The sequence below is a fragment of the Schistocerca gregaria genome, chromosome 2 (assembly GCF_023897955.1).
Source record: "Schistocerca gregaria isolate iqSchGreg1 chromosome 2, iqSchGreg1.2, whole genome shotgun sequence".
Classification (NCBI taxonomy): domain Eukaryota; kingdom Metazoa; phylum Arthropoda; class Insecta; order Orthoptera; family Acrididae; genus Schistocerca; species Schistocerca gregaria.
Window position 1 is genome coordinate 222165323 of NC_064921.1, and position 20491 is coordinate 222185813.

The window sequence follows — 20491 nt, forward strand, 5'->3', positions numbered from 1 at the left end:
TTTAGTGCGGTGTGCGTTGCCGGAGTTCTCGGCGGCATATCCGGTATTATGTAGCCGATTTTAATTACGAAAATTAATTTCCTTTTTTCCTATCGCGCTGCGCTGGATATTAAAGGGTGTTGCAGGGACAGCCCTGTCAATCATTCCTGATGGGTGATAACGATTTCTGCTCGTTATGTGGTGCGTACTTCTGGAATACACAAACTCAACAAGAGAGCTAGCCTGGATCACGCGTGCAGTTCATTTTAACCGGGTAGTTATTAGTACGCCAGTCGAAAATAACGTTTGCTCTCTTCGTTTTTACGGTCTCCGAAGCTGAAATTTAGATTCTATTTGTTCGCCCTACTGGCGTGTACACCTATACGGTAGTCGGGAATGCCCCCAAAAAAATGTGTGTAGAATCTTATGGGACTTAACTGCTAAGGTCATCAGTCCCTAAGCTTACACGCTACTTAACCAAACACACACGCCCATGCCCGAGGGAGGACTCGAACCTCCGCCGGGACCAGTCGCACAGTCCATGAACGCAGCGCCTGAGACCGCTCTGGTAATCCCGCGCGGCTCGGAAATTCCCGTTGCAAACTTCTACGACTACTAGAGGGGAATGAGTAGATAATATTCTGAGTTGGAAACCACTTCCGGAAACGTACACTCCCCTGCGCCAACCGTTTGAAAACATGTTGGCAACGCGACCAACTTTACAAGTAACCAATAACGCGTGACCCAGTATATCACTTATTTTACAGTTCCACTCACTAATAGCCACAGAAATTGCTCGTGTACTCGTTGACAGGGTCTGTTCCACGTAATGCATTAGGACCTCCTCCAATTAGGGTGTGCAGCGTTTTCTCGGAATACCACAGTTACGCTTGCTGAAGGTGAAGATATCCTTTCTCGAAGTCGTTGCGTAATTGTGGCGAACAGGCAATGAGCAGCTCTTCCATTACCCTTCGCGTTGCCATTCAGAAGGATCATGTCGGTGTATTCTACTAACGTCTACTCAGCCATGTTGCTCTAACACTCACACACATGTAAATGAGGCTCGAACTAGGTCAGAGAGGTGGAATAGAAGTCAAATGACACCAGCTAATTCGACGTAACCACCCCCACAATGATTAGCCCGTTGCATACTTACCTAGCAAATATGTTTTCAAATGGCCGTTTCCTGACATGGGCTCCTGTTCAAAATATTATGTACACGCTACCCTCTGTAAGTCCAAGTTTGTAGCGGGAAATTCCGAACAACCTGTATATACATACTCCGCAAGCCACCGTATGGTGCATGATGGAGAATACCTTATCACACGACTTAACTATTTCCTGTCCTATTCCACTTGCAAATAGAGCGAGGGAAAAACGAATGTCTATATGCCTCCGTAAGAGCACTAATTTCTCTTGTCTTCGTGGTTCTTACACGAAATGTATGTTGGCGGCTGTAGGCTGGCACAGAATTTTACGGACTTGGAATAAAGTTCGTGATTAATGTAGGTTAATTCTTACAAAGAAGAAAACAGCAACCAGCCACTATTAATACTGCTATTTATTTAGGTGCCTGCATCTCGTGGTCCTGCGATAGCGTTCTCGCTTCCCACGCTCGGGTTCCCGGGTTAGATTCCCGGCGGGGTCAGGGATTTTCTCTGCCTCGTTATGGCTGGGTGTTGTGTGCTGTCCTTAGGTTAGTTAGGTTTAAGTAGTTCTAAGTTCTAGGGGACTGATGACCATAGATGTTAAGTCCCATAGTGCTCAGAGCCATTTGAACCCTTTATTTAGGTAAATAGCGCCGTTACCGGTTTCTAACTGTTAAGTTCATCATCAGACGGATGTTTACATGATTTTCAAGATACACTTTACATTATTGCCCGTTTTCGATTTTTATTATTCCACTGTGGCGAAGTATTTTTGGTGTGTTGTTGCCGTCGAAAATTCTGCGCGATTTTGTTGCGAAGTTGCAGGAATATCCAGCAACTTCGCAACAAAATCGCGCAGAATTTTCGACGGCAACAACACACCAAAAATAATTCGCCACAGTGGAATAATAAAAATCGAAAACGGACAATAATGTAAAGTGTATCTTGAAAATCATGTGAACACCCGTCTGATGATGAACTTGCCAGTTCGAAACCGGTAAAGGTGCTATATACCTAAATAAATAGCAGTATTAATAGTGGCTGGTTGCTGTTTTCTTCTTTGTAAGAATTAACCTACATTAATTGTACACATCCACGGTCTCACCATGTCAGTTTCAGACAAAATAGCAAAGTTCGTGATTATTTTAGTCATGTGAGATAAATTAAGTAAGTTTACTATTTCAGTTATTATTTAGCAAGCTGTCATCGTCAAGTTCCTTTCCTGACCTTTCAGTAATAATTTGCACGTGCGCAACCGTATCCACGCTTTCTTACGTCACTTACATTTAAGTTGGAGTCTGGAAAGGAGATATATGCTTCATAAATTGGTGCACGTATCTCTACTTATAAATCGTTATACTTATTACAATTTCTTACAGTTGTGAAGAACGTAGATACATTCATATTTTCACCTGTTTTCGTAAAACTCAGTGCAACAGTACGTTCTCTGTTTTTGTAGCACTGGCTGACGGTGACTCTGCTCGCTCAAGTAGTGCTGCGTTTGTTTTGCTATGAAAGGACGGAGCACTTTTGAAGCTCTTGCGGCTTCTTCTCTGGGTTTACACGGCCCACGCTCTAATTCCATACAATGCTGCGTCGCAGACTTGCTGATTCAGGAATTTCGTTCTCAGTTGCATTTCGATATTTAAACTCAGTAGAGTCCTTTGAAGAGCGTTGGCTTTGAATTTGCCGATTAATTTCCGGTATTTCTCTTGATTCACTCAGCGTATGCCCTCGCAGCTTCTAGACAACAGAAGTTGACTGCTCTTCTACCGCTTTCCAATCTGTATATTTATCTGCACGTCATTCTAATTCTCTTAATCATTTTCCTCTTAGCTTTCTTCTTAACCCCATTCTTTTCTAAGTGAACTACCCACTCCTTCTGGAGATAGACATACTGCGTGTGATCTGCTCTCAGTCCCCATAGTACAGCGTCAACAAAAACAGTCATAGTTGTCTTTATACATATGCTTTCAATCTTTCAGACAATGCCCTCAGAATCCTTATCGATTTTAGTATACCGGGTGATCAAAAAGACAGTATAAATTTGAAAACTGAATAAATCACGGAATAATATGGATAGAGAGGTACAAATTGACACACATGCTTGGAATGACATGGGGTTTTATTAGAACAAAAAAAAATACAAAAGTTCAAAAAACGTCCGACAGATGGCGCTTCATCTGATCAGAATAGCAATAATTAGCGGAACAAAGTAAGACAAAGCAAAGATGATGTGCTTTACAGGAAATGCTCAATATGTCCATCATTCCTCAACAATAGCTGTAGTCGAGGAATAATGTTGTGATCAGCACTGTAAAGCATGTCCGGAGTTATGGTGAGGCATTGGCGTCGGATGTTGTCTTTCAGCATCCCTAGAGATGTCGGTCGATCTCGATACACTTGCGACTTCCGGTAACCCCAAAGCCAATAATCGCACGGACTGAGGTCTGGGGACCTGGGAGGCCAATCATGACGGAAGTGGCGGCTGAGCACACGATCATCACCAAACGAAGCGCGCAAGAGATCTTTCACGCGTCTAACAATATGGGGTGTTATTTTATTTTTTTTGTACTACTAAAACCCCATGCCATTCCAAGCACGTGTGTCAATTTTCATCTCTGTATCTACATTATTCTGTGGTTTATTAAGTTTTCAAATTTATACTGACTTTTTGATGACCCGGTATTTCTAAGTCTTCCAGCTTCTTCTTTTCCCGCTTTCCACCGTCGTTCAAGTTCGATTTTCACAAAATGCCGAGTGCAAAGACTTGTTCCGGGTAATCAACGCTGCACAAAGCAAGAAAATTTAATGTGCTGTCCCGCTATTTAATTAATAGCATGTGTGATAAATATATTGGCAGCATTGTAGTATGCTTGAGGGTGCCACTGGCTGCGATTAGGGGACGGGGCAATTACAGGTTAGGAATGGAAGGAGGCATCACAGGATGGGGAAAAATATGATGTATTCTCCATCTTGCGGAAACGTGGTGGAACGTCTGGCAGCTGTCTAGCCAGTAAGTAAATCCTGGATTTGAATGGCCCGAAGATCTTGATAATAACATTGACTGATGTATGGGGAGAAGAGGTGGCTAGAGCATAATCTCATCACATAACTAATTGTCGGTCCGGATTATTGGCTTAGGAGGAGAGTCTGTTAAAGATGTCTTGGAATGGGACATGCAGAGTGTGGATATTGGAGGCTGCAAGTGTAGGTACAAACTTAGCAGTAACCTACGGCTTGGAAGAGATTGAGGAGATAACACACGTAGGTTTCTGGGAAATGTTCGAAGATGTGGAGGAAAATTGAAGAAATTAGTGTGTGGAAGTGGGTAGAGGGAGGACTGTACGGGCTGCAAGCAGAATTGTTTCTTTGTACTGTCCATGTTGATGTTGAGACAGAGCCGACAACACATTAACGAGATGCACACATGTGAACCACAAGAAATACGTTTTCAGTGTGTTTGCTGACAGTAACGAGTAACACGCGTGGTACGGTGTTCCTGCAGTGCTGACACGGTCGCAGTCTGCGCTGGAGGGCAACGCTTCGGCAACAGGTGTCCACGGGGGATCGTCGACGGGCCAGGGCGCGCCTGCTGAGCCATCTGGTGACGGCACGCGCAACCACAACTACACCGACTGCTGCGCCGCCAGCAACGTGTCAGCGGCGTGTTTCGGGTTCTGCAACATCCAGAGCATCCTCGACGGCAACACCGGCCAAGACCCCGAGCACTGCGAGGCTGACTTCCCTGCTATCGTGCGCTGCATGGCTGGTGAGTGACTTATAACGAATGCACTTCTCATTTCATTTCGTGACAAAGAAAGAGAACAGTATCTGCATGGCTGGGACACACTTTAACTCTACCAGAATTGCACTTATACGTCGTCTCTCAGAGTACAATCCTGCTGCACCCTATCCATTCTATCACAACAGCTACCCCTCTCCGACCACATTCCTAAAGCTAGTCTTTTCATCCTCAAGACATATCCGTCATCCTTTTTAATGCAAATTTCAATCAGAACGTAGTTTCACACGCAAGCGAGATCATCGACACATCCCCCTCCTGTCACGAAACTTGGAATACCTACACACCATTACACAGACACAAGCTCATCATTACTGTACATCTTATAATGTGACTATCGCAGAGCAATACACTCCAAGTCCTTAGACACCACTTCTCCACTTATTACCCTAAGAAAGGTACCTTCCAGAAACTTTCCTGGCAGATTAAAACCGTGTGCCGGACCGAGACTCGAACTCGGGACCTTTGCCTTTCGCGGGCAAGTGCTCTACAATCTGAACTACCCAAGCACAACTCACGCCCCGTCCTTACAACTTTACTTCTGCCAGTATCTCGTCTCCGACCAAGGCAAAGGTCCTGGGTTCGAGTCTCGGTCCGGCACACAGTTTTAATCTGCCAGGAAGGTTTCATATCAGCGCACACTCCGCTGCTGAGTGAAAATCTCATTCTGGAAGGTACCTTCCTGTTTCTCAAAACCGTCAACATCATCATCCCTGATGACAGCTGTTTCCCAGAAATGTGAAAGACATCAAAATTCTTCTATTCCTAATTTTTGTGTGTTGATAATTTTATACAGTGTGATCAGCAACAGTCTGAAAAACTTGTTACACGAGGGTGGTAGCCATATTTGTACATGCTTGATATTCTTCAAGTACAGGAGCGATCTTGACTCCTTAAAGTATTGTAATTCCATTTTCATAAGAAGTAGTTGCCAAGACAAAATTCAACTGGTTCAAATGGCTCTGAGCACTATGGACTTAACTGCTGAGGTCATCAGTCCCCTAGTACTTAGAACTACTTAAAAATAACTAACCTAAGGACATCACACACATCCATGCCCGAGGCAGGATTCGAACCTGCGACCATAGCGGTCGCACGGTTCCAGACTGTAGCGCCTAGAGCCGCTCGGCCACTCCGACCGGCAGAGAAAATACGATTCGTTGCGCCGTGTTCGAGTTAATTAGCATTGAAGTTAACCAATCGGGCCGTTCTGGGCGCAAATTCTAGCGGTCCTCCAGAGACGGGTTTCCCCGAACGTGTTCTTTGTTTGGTTGCCAAAACCTAACAGAACAGTGATCCAAAAACTGCACATGGGACGATAGTAATGATCTAACCTGAGACAAAGGCTGAGCAGTCTCGTGAGCCATTTATACTATGAGAAAAACTGACGTTAACACCCTTACAAGCTCTTTCGACTGTATAAAGAAAATGTTTATCTTCCGTAATCCTAAAAAATCTCCCACTGGTACCACTGTCTGTCAGCCTATTGACCTAACCAAAATATTCAGATATATATATGAATCTGTCCTCGACAAAGGCATCCCCCAACACACCAAACAGCACTTTTCTCTCCTCATCACAGAGTATGGCTTGCGTCTCAACTCCTCCTATCCCTTGGTTCAAATGGTTCAAATGGTTCTGAGCACTATTGGACTTAACATGTATGGTCATCAGTCCCATAGAACATAGAACTACTTAAACCTAACTAACCTAAGGACAGCACACAGCACCCAGCCATCACGAGGCAGAGAAAATCCCTGACCCCGCCGGGAATCGAACCCGGGAACCCGGGCGTGGGAAGCGAGAACGCTACCGCACGACCACGAGATGCGGGCCTCCTATCCCTTGGCATTGATAAAGCCTATCCTAGGTAAGGAAAAGTAATATCCATTCCGGTTTTTCTTTTCCATTAACAAATGTACTCTTGCGACCTATCATCGCTGCTTTCTCTCCTACGCACAGTTGACGTTCGAAAACCATTCTCATCCGAATACCTGTTCCAGTACGGCGAAGACAATGCCTTCCGCGTCGTTTCACTCACACTTGCCAAAGTCTCTGTCAACTAAATCTCAACAGCTTCACCTTCCAATGTACCCGATGGCACCTCTGTATTTATCCTGCTGAATCCCAGGCAATAATTATAGCTTTCTACCTTTGTGATCTCAATCAAACAAACGACAACTTTCCACTTCGTAGCACTAAAAGGTTAGATTATGTAAGCGTAACACTCGATCGAATATTAACTGCCCAAAAAAAGTCCACAGTAATCTAAAACCATTAACTGTTCTTTTTTTGGGTATCACAGTTATCTCACATCTATCAAAAACTTATATGGTTGTAGTTTGTGATATTGATTTCCCACAGAAACATTATATTGATGAAGTGGAACAGAAATTCTGACAACGCCCATTACCGGGCATTGAAATGAATTTATTGGCGGCAATTGAAAACCTGTGCCGGACGGGTTCAAAATGGCTCTGAGCACTATGGGACTTAACTGCTGAGGTCATCAGTCCCTTAGAACTTAGAACTGCTTAAACCTAACTAACCTAAAAACATCACACACATCAATACCCGAGACAGGATTCGAACCTGCGACCGTAGCGGTACGCGGTTCCAGACGGCAGCGCCTAGAACCGCTCGGCCACCCCGGCCGGTGCCGGACTGGGGTTCGAATTCGGATTTCCCGCTGTACGCAACCAGACGCCTAAACACTTCGGCTATCCGAGCACGCTTAAAGTCCAACCCAAATTAACAACTTCTCGCACACTACTTATGTAGCGCCCCCTGTCCATTACACTCATTGCCCGCAACCTCACGCTGTTTCCAGTTGGAGTTCGGGAGAGAAAGAGTGCCCTACACGGAAAGGACCTCTAACCTGCGTTCAAGGAGTATCCAGGGTGTGACAAAAAGGTACGGCTAAACTTTCAGGAAACATTCCTCACACACAAATAAAGAGAAGATGTTATGTGGACATGTGTCCGGAAACGCTTAATTCCCATGTTAGAGGTCATTTTAGTTTCGTCAGTATGTACTGTACTTCCTCGGTTCACTACCAGCTGGCCCAATTGAAGGAAGATAATGTTGACTTCGGTGCTTGTGTTGACATGCGACTCATTGCTCTACAGCACTAGTATCAAGCACATCAGTACGTAGCATCAACAGGTTACTGTTCACCACGAACGTGGTTTTGCAGGCAGTGCAATGTTTACAAATGCGGAGTTGGCATATGCCCATTTGATGTATGGATTAGCTCGGGGCAATAGCCGTGGCGCGGTACGTTTGTATCAAGACAGATTTCCAGAACGAAGGTGTCCAGACAGGAAGACGTTCGAAGCAATTTATCGGCGTCTTAGGGAGCACGGAACATTCCAGCCTATGACTCGCGACTGAGGAAGACCTAGAACGAATAGGAAACCTGCAATGGACGAGACAATTCTTCGTGCCGTTGACGATAACCCTAATGTCAGCGTCATAGAAGTTGCTGCTGTACAAGGTAACGTTGACCACGTCACTGTATGGAGAGTGCTACGGGAGAACCAGTTGTTTCCGTACCATGTACAGCGTGTGCAGGCACTATCAGCAGGTGATTTGGCCTCCACGGGTACACTTTTGCGAATGGTTCATCCAACAATGTGTCAATCCTGATTTCAGTGCAAATGTTCTCTTTACGGATGAGGCTTCATTCCAAGGTGATCAAATTGTAAATTTCCACAATCAACATGAGTTGGCTGACGAGAATCCGCACGCAATTGTGCAATCACGTCATCAGCACAGATTTTCTGTGAACGTTTGGGCAGGCATTGTTGGTGATGTCTTGATTGGACCCCATGTTCTTCCACCTACGCTCAATGGAGCACGTTATCATCATATCATACGGGATACTCTGCCTGTGCTGCTAGACCATGTGCCTTTACAAGTACGACACTACATGTGGTTCATGCACGATGGAACTCCTGCACATTTCAGTCGAAGTGTTCGTACGCTTCTCAACAACAGATTCGGTGACCGATGGATTGGTAGAGGCGGACCAATTCCATGGCCTCCACTCTCTCCTGACCTCAACCCTCGCGACTTTCATTTATGGGGGCATTTGAGAGCTCTTGTCTACCCAACTCCAGTACCAAATGTAGAAACTCTTCGTGCTCGTATTGTGGGCGGCTGTGATACAATACGCCATTCTCCAGGGCTGCATCAGCGCATCAGGGATTCCATGTGACGGAGGGTGGATGCATGTATCCTCGCTGACGGAGGACATTTTGAACATTTCTTGTAACAAAGTGTTTGAAGTCACACTGGTACGTACTGTTGCTGTGTGTTTCCATTCCACGATTAATGTGATTTGAAGAGAAGTAATAAAATGAGCTCTAACATGGAAAGTAAGCGTTTCCGGACACATGTTCGCATAACATATTTTTTTTAATTTGTGTGTGAAGAATGTTGCCTGAAAGTTTGGCCATACCTTCTTGTAACTCCCTGTATACAAGGTCCGGCCACATTAATGTCATGTTCGACGTCAACATGCAATAGACACTCTCAGACGCAGGCACCAGCACTAGCAGTGGAGGGTATGTAAAGTGTGTCGTCTTGTTAAGCGGAAACGGAACGATTTTCCTGACGTCCAAAAGGGCACGATCACTGGCTTTTAGGGCCGAGGGTGGGAGCGTTTCCAAAACGTCTGAGTTCGTAAACTGTTCACGTGCCGCCTTGTTTAAATCATACCGTGCAAGGCAAAATGGCGCTGTCCAAAAACCGGCACCGAGGCCTGTGGTGGACCACGGGCCATAAGTGACAGGTGTGAACAATGGCTGCAGAGATGCGCACGGCCGAACAGACGTGCAACTGTTGAGCAACTGACCGCCCACATGAACCAAGAAGCTACCAACAGTGTCTGCTCAATGACTGTTCATCGAACGTTGCTGCGGGCCTCCACAGCAAGCACCTGGTTCATGCACCCACGCTAACTGCTGTTCATCGTCAACAGTGCAACTGGACGTCCACTTTGTGGCGACGGGTGGTCTTTTCAGATTACAGAAGGCCGTTGGCGAGTATGGTGTAAAACGCCCGGAAGCAAAAATCCTGCTACAATCTTCGGAACAGTCCAAGCCGGAAAAGGAAGCGTTTTGATCTCGGGGATGTTGTTGTGAGGTTCCCTGGATGATTCCGTCATGTTGAAAGGCACAAATGATCAACACAAGTATGCATCCATCCTTGTGGATCGGCGTTCACCCATATAAGCAGTTTGTTCATCCTCGGCAGGATGGCATTAACCGGCAGGACAGTGCAACTTTTCATACAGCTCGCAATTTACGTGCGTGGTTCGAAGAGCACCAGAAAGAGATTACTGTACTCCCCTGGCCAACAAACTGCTGGCCAAGGCAGTAGAGCCAGCATTGCTACAAATCTTTGTCGGTATCTTCCAAAATCTCATTGACTCTCTTCCTGTAAGAATTGCAGCAGTACGGACTCCAAAAGGAGGTTATTCAGGCTTTTGGCAGATAATCACGTTAATGTGGTTGGACAGTGTGGTGTTCTTTCGCACATTATATCCTTGTTCTGAATGACACTACGAAGTATCGGAAAGACCATCAATGAAACTAAACACTTTCTTATTGGATAACCTGTTTCCGGGGAGACTAACGTTTTATGCATAGTACTGCCATCACATAAAAACCCCTCTACTTCGATTTTTCAAGCAGTTTGTCTATAAATAACGAAGAAACCACCATCACAGCGCAGCACTATTAAAACAAATGATAACAGAAGTCTGGGGTTAATAAACACAATGTGCATACCCCGAAGTAAAAGCTAAGATGTAAAATACCAAAAGGAGACTCCTCGAGGGAAGAAGCATTCATAATATTTTGCCACATCAGTACTTGCTGTGTACTCTTAGTTTGGGGACTGCCATGGTATTTACAGCAGCTTTAGGGGTTACTGTCCAGAGAAATTACAGTCTCCAGTTCTAAAAACGCCTCCCTTTGTGCAGCGCGGTGATCTTTGGTATTAAACTTTGTTCGCAGACTGGTCTTTGTGTAGGTTACAAAATTATATACAGCAACTTCAAAAAGGTCAATTACGTTGAAAATCTGTCATATCTCGCAAGGCAGGCTCCTCGGAGGAGGCGTTTTCTTTGATCGCAACGCCGGCTCGTCCCTTTTTCATTTCCATAATCACCTCTCGGATATTCCCTTGCTGGCAGCGCCGCCGTTAGCCTTTTATTAAGTCCTGCCCGCGGCACAGTTCCGGAAGCCCGTGTTTACGAAAGCATCGTCCGTTACTCCGCCAACGTGGTTCCTGCTCCCCCTCTTTAATCCCTAGTCGCTTATGACAAGTCTCCGCTCCCTGAGGCTCTTAGTCAGCTCATCCCCTTTTGTTTTCCGCCACAGTGCCCTCTTCCGCGCGAGTGATGTTTTCCGCGCTACTGCGAGGGTACAGATCTCACGTGTAAGGAACGGGGGCCACCCAGCTACCAGCATGGTTAACGTCGCAGGCTGCGGGGGTTTAGCCACTTTGCCATGAACTGGAACCCAATACACAAGTTCTAAGAAGGGTGAAATACAGGCCTAATCGAATCGACTAGAAATGCATTCACACGATATGCGGTTTCCGTAAATAAAGGAAATAACTCAGAATCTGTATGTGGAATCTTCTGAAACTTAAGCAAAATGCAGAACTCCCGACTCACCTTGAACGAAATATAACAAAATGTGATAGCACTGTTCGACGCATAGGAGTTACATGTTTGAAAAGTACAACTGGCTTTATCAGGTTGGTGCACGCGTGCACAGATATTATCAATACCGAGGAAGTATACAATGCATATGTGCACCTGCCGGCATCATCACAAATACAAAAAAAAAAAATGGTTCAGATGGCTCTGAGCACTATGGGACTTAACATCTGAGATCGTCAGCGGTCACATGGTTCCAGACTGAGCGCCTAGAACCGCACGGCTACATCGGCCGGCTAACATTTATTTCTTTACTATAATATGTTGCGCATTGTTGAGTAAACAGAGGAGTAACGTAAAGACTGAAAGACACAAACAGTACTGAAACAACTGGCGAAACAGTTCAAATTGCTGAGTGTTACATAACCGTTGACTTCGAAATTACGGTGTGTTTTCGAGCTGTCTGTCGTTACAAATGCTCCGATCTACGATTGTACCAAAAAGTTTATGAATTCTTCGGTTTATCGAGGTTTTTCCTAGGATCGGGGCAACTAGTTCGATCTATTGAAATTCGAATTAACAAGAATAGACCGTACCAACAACAATTCAAGTTTGCAGCAATGCTATAATGCTCAGTATTTATAACTTTACCTATGTTCCGCCAAACCCACTGAGATTAACCCTACGGTTAACCTACCCGCTCCTCTCCCCCCCCCCCCCCCCCCCCCCGCCCCCAAACCCGATGGATTCCACGCCATCAACTCAGTAGCGATATTAATAAAGGACTTGCTGCACAGTTTGGGATACTGGCAGGGGGAAAGCTGATGGTACGTAATTTCCCATGACCAAATTTTGATGGTTAAACTATCTTCAACACTACCATTCTAGTTAACCAACTATTATGTGTCACGATTTTTTACACATCTGCTGTGCCGTGTTGTTGCAGATGGACGCAACCACGTGCCCTGCTGCATCCGACAAGGAGTACCCGACATTTGCCAAGACGTGTGCCGAGGGGAGTACACCGTTATCACGGACAACATCAAGACGCACTTCTCCTGCTCCGCCTACACCGAGGAGACGCTGGCATGCATCGTCGACGGTGTCGGTCAGTACTACAATGCTATATTGTCTCCATCCACCTGGTCCTCTCCCCTCACTCAGTCCATCTGCTCCTCCCCCCTCTGTCCATCTGCTCCTTACCTCTATCCATTCCCTCCTTCCCACTTCACGTCCATCTCCTTTACCCCTCTCACTGTCCGTCTACTTCTCCTCCTCACTCTACCTCCTCGTCCCTCTTCTCTGTATGTCCTACACCCCTCACTCCCTATCGATCCCTTCCTGCCCCTCTCTCTTTCTATCTGTTACACCCTCCCCCCTCCATCTGTCCATTTCCTCCACCTTTCACTATCTGTCCATCTGCTCCTGCCCTTCTCTCTGTCCATCTGCTATCTCCCCTTTCTTTGTCCACCTGCTCTTCTCCTTTCCCTCTGCCTATCTGCTCCTCCCGTTTTCTGTCCATCCCCTCCTCCCTCTCTCTATCGATCTCCTTCTCTTTCCTTTTTCTGTCCATTTCTCCCTCTAAGACCATCCTCACCTGCCACCTCTATTTCCTCCTCACCTCATCTAAGTTCATCTCCTCCCCATTCTTTGTCCATTCCTCCTTCCCCTCTCTCTGTTCTCCTTCCCTCTCTCTCTCCTCCCCACCTCTCTTTGTCCATCTCCTCCTTCCCCTCTCTATGTTCTCCTTCCCCCTCTCTCTCCTCCTCCCCCTCTCTTTGTCCATCTCCTCCTCCCTCTCTTTCTGTCCAGTTGCTCCTCCCCTGTTTCTCAGTCCATCCCCTTCTCTCCCTCTCTGTCCCTCACCTTCCCTTTCCTTTCTCTGTCCATTTCACCCTCCTCTCTATATCCCCCTGTTCTCTTCCCTTTCTTTGTCCCCTTCCTCTCTCTGTCCCTCTCCTTCTCCCTCATGTCTATGTCCATCTCCTCCTTCCTCCTCCCTGTCTGTCCCTCTTTTACTCCCATTCTCCCTCCAAGTTATCACCCCTATCCCAATATGAGGTTGCTGTTTCTTGCCCAGACGGGATTTCTTTCCTGACAAGAAGTAACTTGTATACCAATTGTGGCTGAAATCGACTCAAGCGTTTAGGAGGAGCATTTTACTCGACAATATGCCCACATACCCCACATATCCTGTACATTTTACATATATTTAACATATTTCACACTAATTGTTATACATACTTCGCCTCTGTCTCTAGCTAATTTCGCTCTTCAGTCTCGTTTCCAAGCAGCTCAATGTTTATGACGTCATATCTCCAGAATTTCGTGTCGTACAGTGGTACAATTTTGCTGATAAATTCAGTGGTACTTGTAGCGTCTGCAAAGTGCCTCGCTAATACACTTTGTAGTAAAAAGGTAACGAATCAAAATGTGGCAGTTACTGCACGAGTAGCGAAAATGTAGTAAGCGATGAACTTTTTCCGTTCATCATTTTGTAGGCGTCGTCAACGAGAAAAAGTTTCTTAAAGATTTGAAATTGTGTTTAAAGTCAGTTGCAAGTCACTAAGTGCTCTCAGTCTCAAATACTGGATGAATAAAGACTGGGTGTTCACGAGTCGTGGGCTACACTTCTTTTTCACCTCCCCCCCCCTTTTTGAGAGGTGATTCTTACTCCACAATAGTTCCTTCCAGACAATAAGTGATACGTGTACCAAGTTTGTTTAAAATCGATCCAATGGTTTATATGGAGGTGTGGAACGTTCTTACATCCAGACACACACACACACACACACACACACACACACACACACACATACAGGGTGTTTCTAAAATGACCGGTATATTTGAAACGGCAATAAAAACTAAACGAGCAGCGATAGAAATACACCGTTTGTTGCAATATGCTTGGGACAACAGTACATTTTCAGGCGGAAAAATTTCGAAATTACAGTAGTTACAATTTTCAACAACAGATGGCGCTGCGGTCTGGGAAACTCTATAGTACGATATTTTCCACATATCCACCATGCGTAGCAATAATATGGCGTAGTCTCTGAATGAAATTACCCGAAACCTTTGACAACGTGTCTGGCGGAATGGCTTCACATGCAGATGAGATGTATTGCTTCAGCTGTTCAATTGTTTCTGGATTCTGGCGGTACACCTGGTCTTTCAAGTGTCCCCACAGAAAGAAGTCACAGGGGTTCATGTCTGGCGAATAGGGAGGCCAATCCACGCCGCCTCCTGTATGTTCACACGATCATCGAAATATTCATTCAGGAAATTAAAGACGTCGGCCGTGCGATGTGGCCGGGCACCATCTTGCATAAACCACGAGGCGTTCGCAGTGTTGTCTAAGGCAGTTTGTACCGCCACAAATTCACGAAGAATGTCCAGATAGCGTGATGCAGTAATCGTTTCGGATCTGAAAAATGGGCCAATGATTCCTTTGGAAGAAATGGCGGCCCAGACCAGTACTTTTTGAGGATGCAGGGACGATGGGACTGCAACATGGGGCTTTTCGGTTCCCCATATGGGCCAATTCTGTTTATTGACGAAGCCGTCCAGGTAAAAATAAGCTTCGTCAGTAAACCAAATGCCGCCCACATGCATATCGCCGTCATCAATCCTGTGCACTATATCGTTAGCGAATGTCTCTCGTGCAGCAATGGTAGCGGCGCTGAGGGGTTGCTGCGTTTGAATTTTGTATGGATAGAGGTGTAAACTCTGGCGCATGAGACGATACGTGGACGTTGGCGTCATTTGGACCGCAGCTGCAACACGGCGAACGGAAACCCGAGGCCGCTGTTGGATCACCTGCTGCACTAGCTGCGCGTTGCCCTCTGTGGTTGCCGTACGCGGTCGCCCTACCTTTCCAGCAGGTTCATCCGTCACGTTCTCAGTCCGTTGAAATTTTTCAAACAGATCCTTTATTGTATCGCTTTTCGGTCCTTTGGTTACATTAAACCTCCCTTGAAAACTTCGTCTTGTCGCAACAACACTGTGTTCTAGGCGGTGGAATTCCAACACCAGAAAAATCCTCTGTTCTAAGAAATAAACCATGTTGTCCACAGCACACTTGCACGTTGTGAACAGCACACGCTTACAGCAGAAAGACGACGTACAGAATGGCGCACCCACAGACTGTGTTGTCTTCTATATCTTTCACATCACTTGTAGCGCCATCTGTTGTTGAAAATTGTAACTACTGTAATTTCGAAAGTTTGTCCGCCTGAAAATGTACTGTTGTCCCAAGCATATTGCAACAAACGGTGTATTTCTATCGCTGCTCGTTTAGTTTTTATTGCCGTTTCAAATATACCGGTCATTTTTGAAACACCCTGTACATACATACACTTTTATAATATATATGAGGTAAACAGACACATTCTTAACACGATATTGTTGGAACATTCTCACCGCTTCTTGTCATTATCTTCAGCCTATATCAATAAAGGACTGTACGCCAGGCGTAGAGTTTTTAACATTACTTTGTTAACTCAGGGACAATAAATAAAGTATTTTACTAGCTGCTCAAGGCCGTAATGTGACATTCTTGAAGACACTTTCATTGGCAAAATCTTTTATCGCCAGCCAGCAGTAATTCATTTATGGCAGCAGTCCAGATAGCGAAAAAGTCTAAAGAAGCGTCCACATCGGCCACGTCGCGCAAAACCAAGGAAAGGAGGTCGGCGGAACGCGGCAGATCTTGTCAAACCACGCCGCTCTGCGCAACAACGAACGAATTCCACGTAGTGTCGATACATCGAAGGAAATGGTTCGTTCGTGCGCTCCCTGTTTGTACAGTGTTTCTCGTTTATCATTTTTATTACACACACACACACACGCACGCACGCACACAGGGATAGATCACTGATATCAGAAAAACACCCCAAAACATAACATCAAGTACACAAATGCTCATTTTCTAGAGGAGGGCAGCTGTAAAACAGGAAAAAAAAGCATACGTAGGCAAAGAAATGCACTAGTGAAAATGGGCGAGAGAAACAAATACAAGTTACCAATGTGGTGTCACCGCGCGCACTAACTAAAATCCACTTCTGCCACTACTGCCGCTTGGTGGCCCATTGGTTCTTTCCCTTTCACTTGCACTTCTCGTGCAAAAGCCATTGCACTCACTCACACATATAGATGCCGAGTTGTAAAGTTGAATCGTACTTCGCAAGACATAAGTGAGTACTAGGATTTGTGCACGTAGACCAGTAATTTAACAATTACAGGAATTCGAGACTATTTCACTAATTATTGTAAAGCGGGATTTCAACCATCATTCCAGGACGGCCCCGCAGAATTGGGGACAGTTGGCCACCTTAGGTTTAATAATTTAGTTCGGTACACTAGAGTATTCAGACTATACCATAAAAATATACATAATACCATTTATAAGATGCAGCCATTACACATTATTAATAATCATAAGTCATCACCACCATGTTACGCAATGTGAATCACCTGGAACCAGCCAGCCACCAGTCAATCGTAATTGTTTCTCGAGCATAATTGTTTCTGCTGCACGACTACCTCCCCTCCCCCCCCCCCCTCCCCCCCGGCCACCAAGATTGCAAAGTCGACGAGACGCTAAGCTTGAACATTCCTTCCCTTTCCCACGGGCGCCAACGACTCCAAGCAAATCTGCACCGTATCCGAAACTCGGTCTACAACTCGATCATTTCAGAAGCCTTAGGTTTTCATTGAAATCCACAGCCGGTTAAACGAAAACTTTTTCGAAAAGAAACGCCATTGAAACCCAAAAATCTGAATAACCCAAGCTATTATAATTTTGTTTACAACTCATATCTTAAAAAAAAGCTGTTGTTAACTTGAAATAATAGTTCGTAAAACAGCAGTAATTAATAAGCGACTCGATAACTGCTAACTTTTATTTAACACAAGAATGAAAATGCATAAAATATTGATTCAGACTGCACAGTACAATATGCTTATACAGAATTAATAAAATCTTGTCATACATAAAACAAATAAATAACTTGATACAGTAACATAAAACCAGATCACTTATTTTACAGGAGGAGACATTTAATATCGATACTCCATTTGTAACACATTCTTTAAATCTCTCATTACACATCAGCCATCTTAATTGGCACAGCCTTCTTTCTTAACCAGTGTTACTAGGAAAATATTAATAAAATTTAGTACACGTTCAAAAATTAGGTGCTCAGTATTTATGAAAACACAGAGTAAATGAAACCGAAAATTAAAAATATACAGTTTGATTCTTGGCATCTGAAGCACAGAACCATTTAAACAGTTACTCTCCCTGCACTCCATATGTGAATGGGAAAAAGACGTAATAACTGGTACGCATCATTTCCTGTGTATTTCACAGTGGTTTGCAGCGTATGGATACAGAATATTTTTGACCAAGTCAAGTGCTTTTCTGCGGCTTTCAACTACTGAATTTGACGTTTGGCTACTTGTAATTATTATGCACAAATTGCTCTGATTTTGAATTTATTACGGTCAGTTCTTAGCGAGTTAAACATATAACAATGTTCACTTACCGTTCTTCATCTTTTCGAAAGCTGAAAAAGCTTATGTCATTGCATATTTGCATTAGAAGTCGAATCACTTCTGCAGCCTCTTTTTTTCTTTCTAACAGATCATTACATCCAAGGGCACCCATGCGGTAGTTTGAAGGGGGGAGCGGGTGGGAGCGTACGGCTAGACCTGGAAGTGTGGAGTATTTTTAATATTTTGGAAGACGAAAACCGAATTGTACGAAACCATAAAGAAGTTCCAGATGCAACTTAAAAACACCTGACTACACTATATTTTTTGCTTTGACTGAGAGCTATGGGGAGTGCCCCCCTCTCCCCCCCCCCCAGCACTAAAGCTTAACTTATTAACACGTATTTCTAATTTTTGCAGTACGTCAAACGACTGTTAACTTGTAGGTAAGCCCAGCAGCTGAATCACACAAGTAGTAAAATGAAATAAAATGTATCCGCCTTTGGCTTCAAACACAACAGTTACAACTCGGTTTCAATATGAGAAACCTCGCACATGTGCACTAAATTCTGGCGCATGGATTGCAGCCGCCTTTTCCTTCTAAACCTACTCTCTATTCTGCAACAACACGCCGCGGTGTAGTCCTCTTCGTCCCGGCCATTATGTCGACCTTTCCAAATCGCGCCCGCTGCCTCTCCTTGAAATAGCGCCTCAGTTGTTACGAGTCTGAGAGCGTCTCTCTTCTAGTGTCCACTAAGCAAAATTCGTTGCCGACACCTATATTCCGCCTGAATCCTATGCATCAACAACAGTTCTCACTAACAGGTTAAATATGGCGATGAAAGTAACCTCAAATTGCGCACGAAGTATTGTAAATCTTTCAGAATATTCTAGAAAAACCAGACTTCACTCCAGTTTCGTAACAAACTATATCAAACAAAAATTCCAAACGAACTTCCCGTTGATGCAACTACCGTTATTTCTAATAATTCCGAAATGTATCACATTATTAATGCAGCAATATAAAAATAACTGGTGGTTGAAATGATGAGAAAACTCAAGATCTGGAACAGTTTGTACTTGGATACGTTTCTACGCCACTGTAAACTATATTGTTCAGTGACGTATTATTAAAAATTTACGAGATAAATTTAAGGAATTGTGTTTTTAGGTCGTCCACTAAGTACAAATTGAAGTCTTCGTACAGCGAATCAGTTTCTCCAGTCATCCACGCCTCAAGCAATGTGCGAGCATCGCAGATAATGCTCTATATCTCCGGCACTGGCAACAGTATTGCAACAATAACAATGCTATCACGGTCGTCTGCAGCATGGGAAGGGGGCAATAGGGGCATAACCATCTCAACCTGGAATCTACAGTAAACGCTATTTATTCCTTAGATAATACTTACGCGCATCTAGAAATGATTGTCTGTTATTCCTCAGTCGATGATTTAGCAATTTCAGCATAACATGGACGACCACAAACAGAAATATCATGGCTTTAGCAATTACTGTATAATTTACGTTTGCTTGGCACACTGTTCACAGAAAATTACAATTTCTTTCGGTGCAGCTGCGTTTCTGCGCTGACGTAGGCTCAAGGCAGAGACAGTCTTCTGCAGAACAGTGCTGAAACATGGCCCCCACTCTTTTTTCTGTCAATACCACCTACCCGATATTGCTGGGTACAAAACCACACTATTCAGTTTTGCAGGGCAGATCACTGGACTCTCCGCGGAAGAACGCGGTCGTATTATACAGTAGGAGTGCGTGTTTCGTTCGCAGCAAAGCCTTTGTGGAAAATCGTCAGTCGTTTGAACGATATTTCTGAAATGTTAATACACACAATTTTATCCGACTTACTGTTCGTATTATGAGAGACATCGTCATTTTGTACGAAAATTTTAATTATTATATGTTTAAAGAAAAAAATCCACAATTTAAAACTTGCTGTAAATGGTTCATTACAATTTTATATATTTTTTCGCTTTTGTCAAGAGCGTAAGCTGTTGTTTTTCACGCTTTACGCAGCCGCTTACAAAGGCTCCTCAGGTGTCTTCTTGGGCAGAGCTCATCGTGCCCTCTGGCGATTACAGAATGTACTCCTTATCTTCATTAATCCGTTTTGAAGGTTTGCAAGTGGGCTCGAAACAATTATTTCAACAAAAGAAATTCTTCCGCTTGACTGCATCAACAGTATATGCGCACTTTAAGAAGACATCCTACGATGTGACTGACGGGAATAGCTGCGTCGTTTGAGATTGAATGCCAGTAACTGATACGGACTCCTTTCTGATTGCTAGCCGCTTTAGACAGATAGCTTACCATTTCCGCTCTCGTAATGTAGATGCACTAAACAGCGCAGCGTTGTCGGCTAGTTCACATCAAC

At 44.5% G+C, this 20491-nt stretch overlaps 1 protein-coding gene across 13 annotated transcripts in view; it reads left to right on the forward strand.

The window, feature by feature from the left end:
• Positions 1-20491, forward strand: part of LOC126336721 (Ig-like and fibronectin type-III domain-containing protein 1) — a 2308230-nt gene that overhangs the window by 2196802 nt on the left and 90937 nt on the right. For all 13 annotated transcript variants that reach the window (XM_050000693.1, XM_050000696.1, XM_050000702.1 and 10 more), the window contains 2 exons: positions 4636-4899; positions 12552-12713. In XM_050000693.1, coding sequence (XP_049856650.1) covers positions 4636-4899; positions 12552-12713 — 426 coding nt within the window. The remainder of the gene's footprint in view (positions 1-4635; positions 4900-12551; positions 12714-20491) is intronic.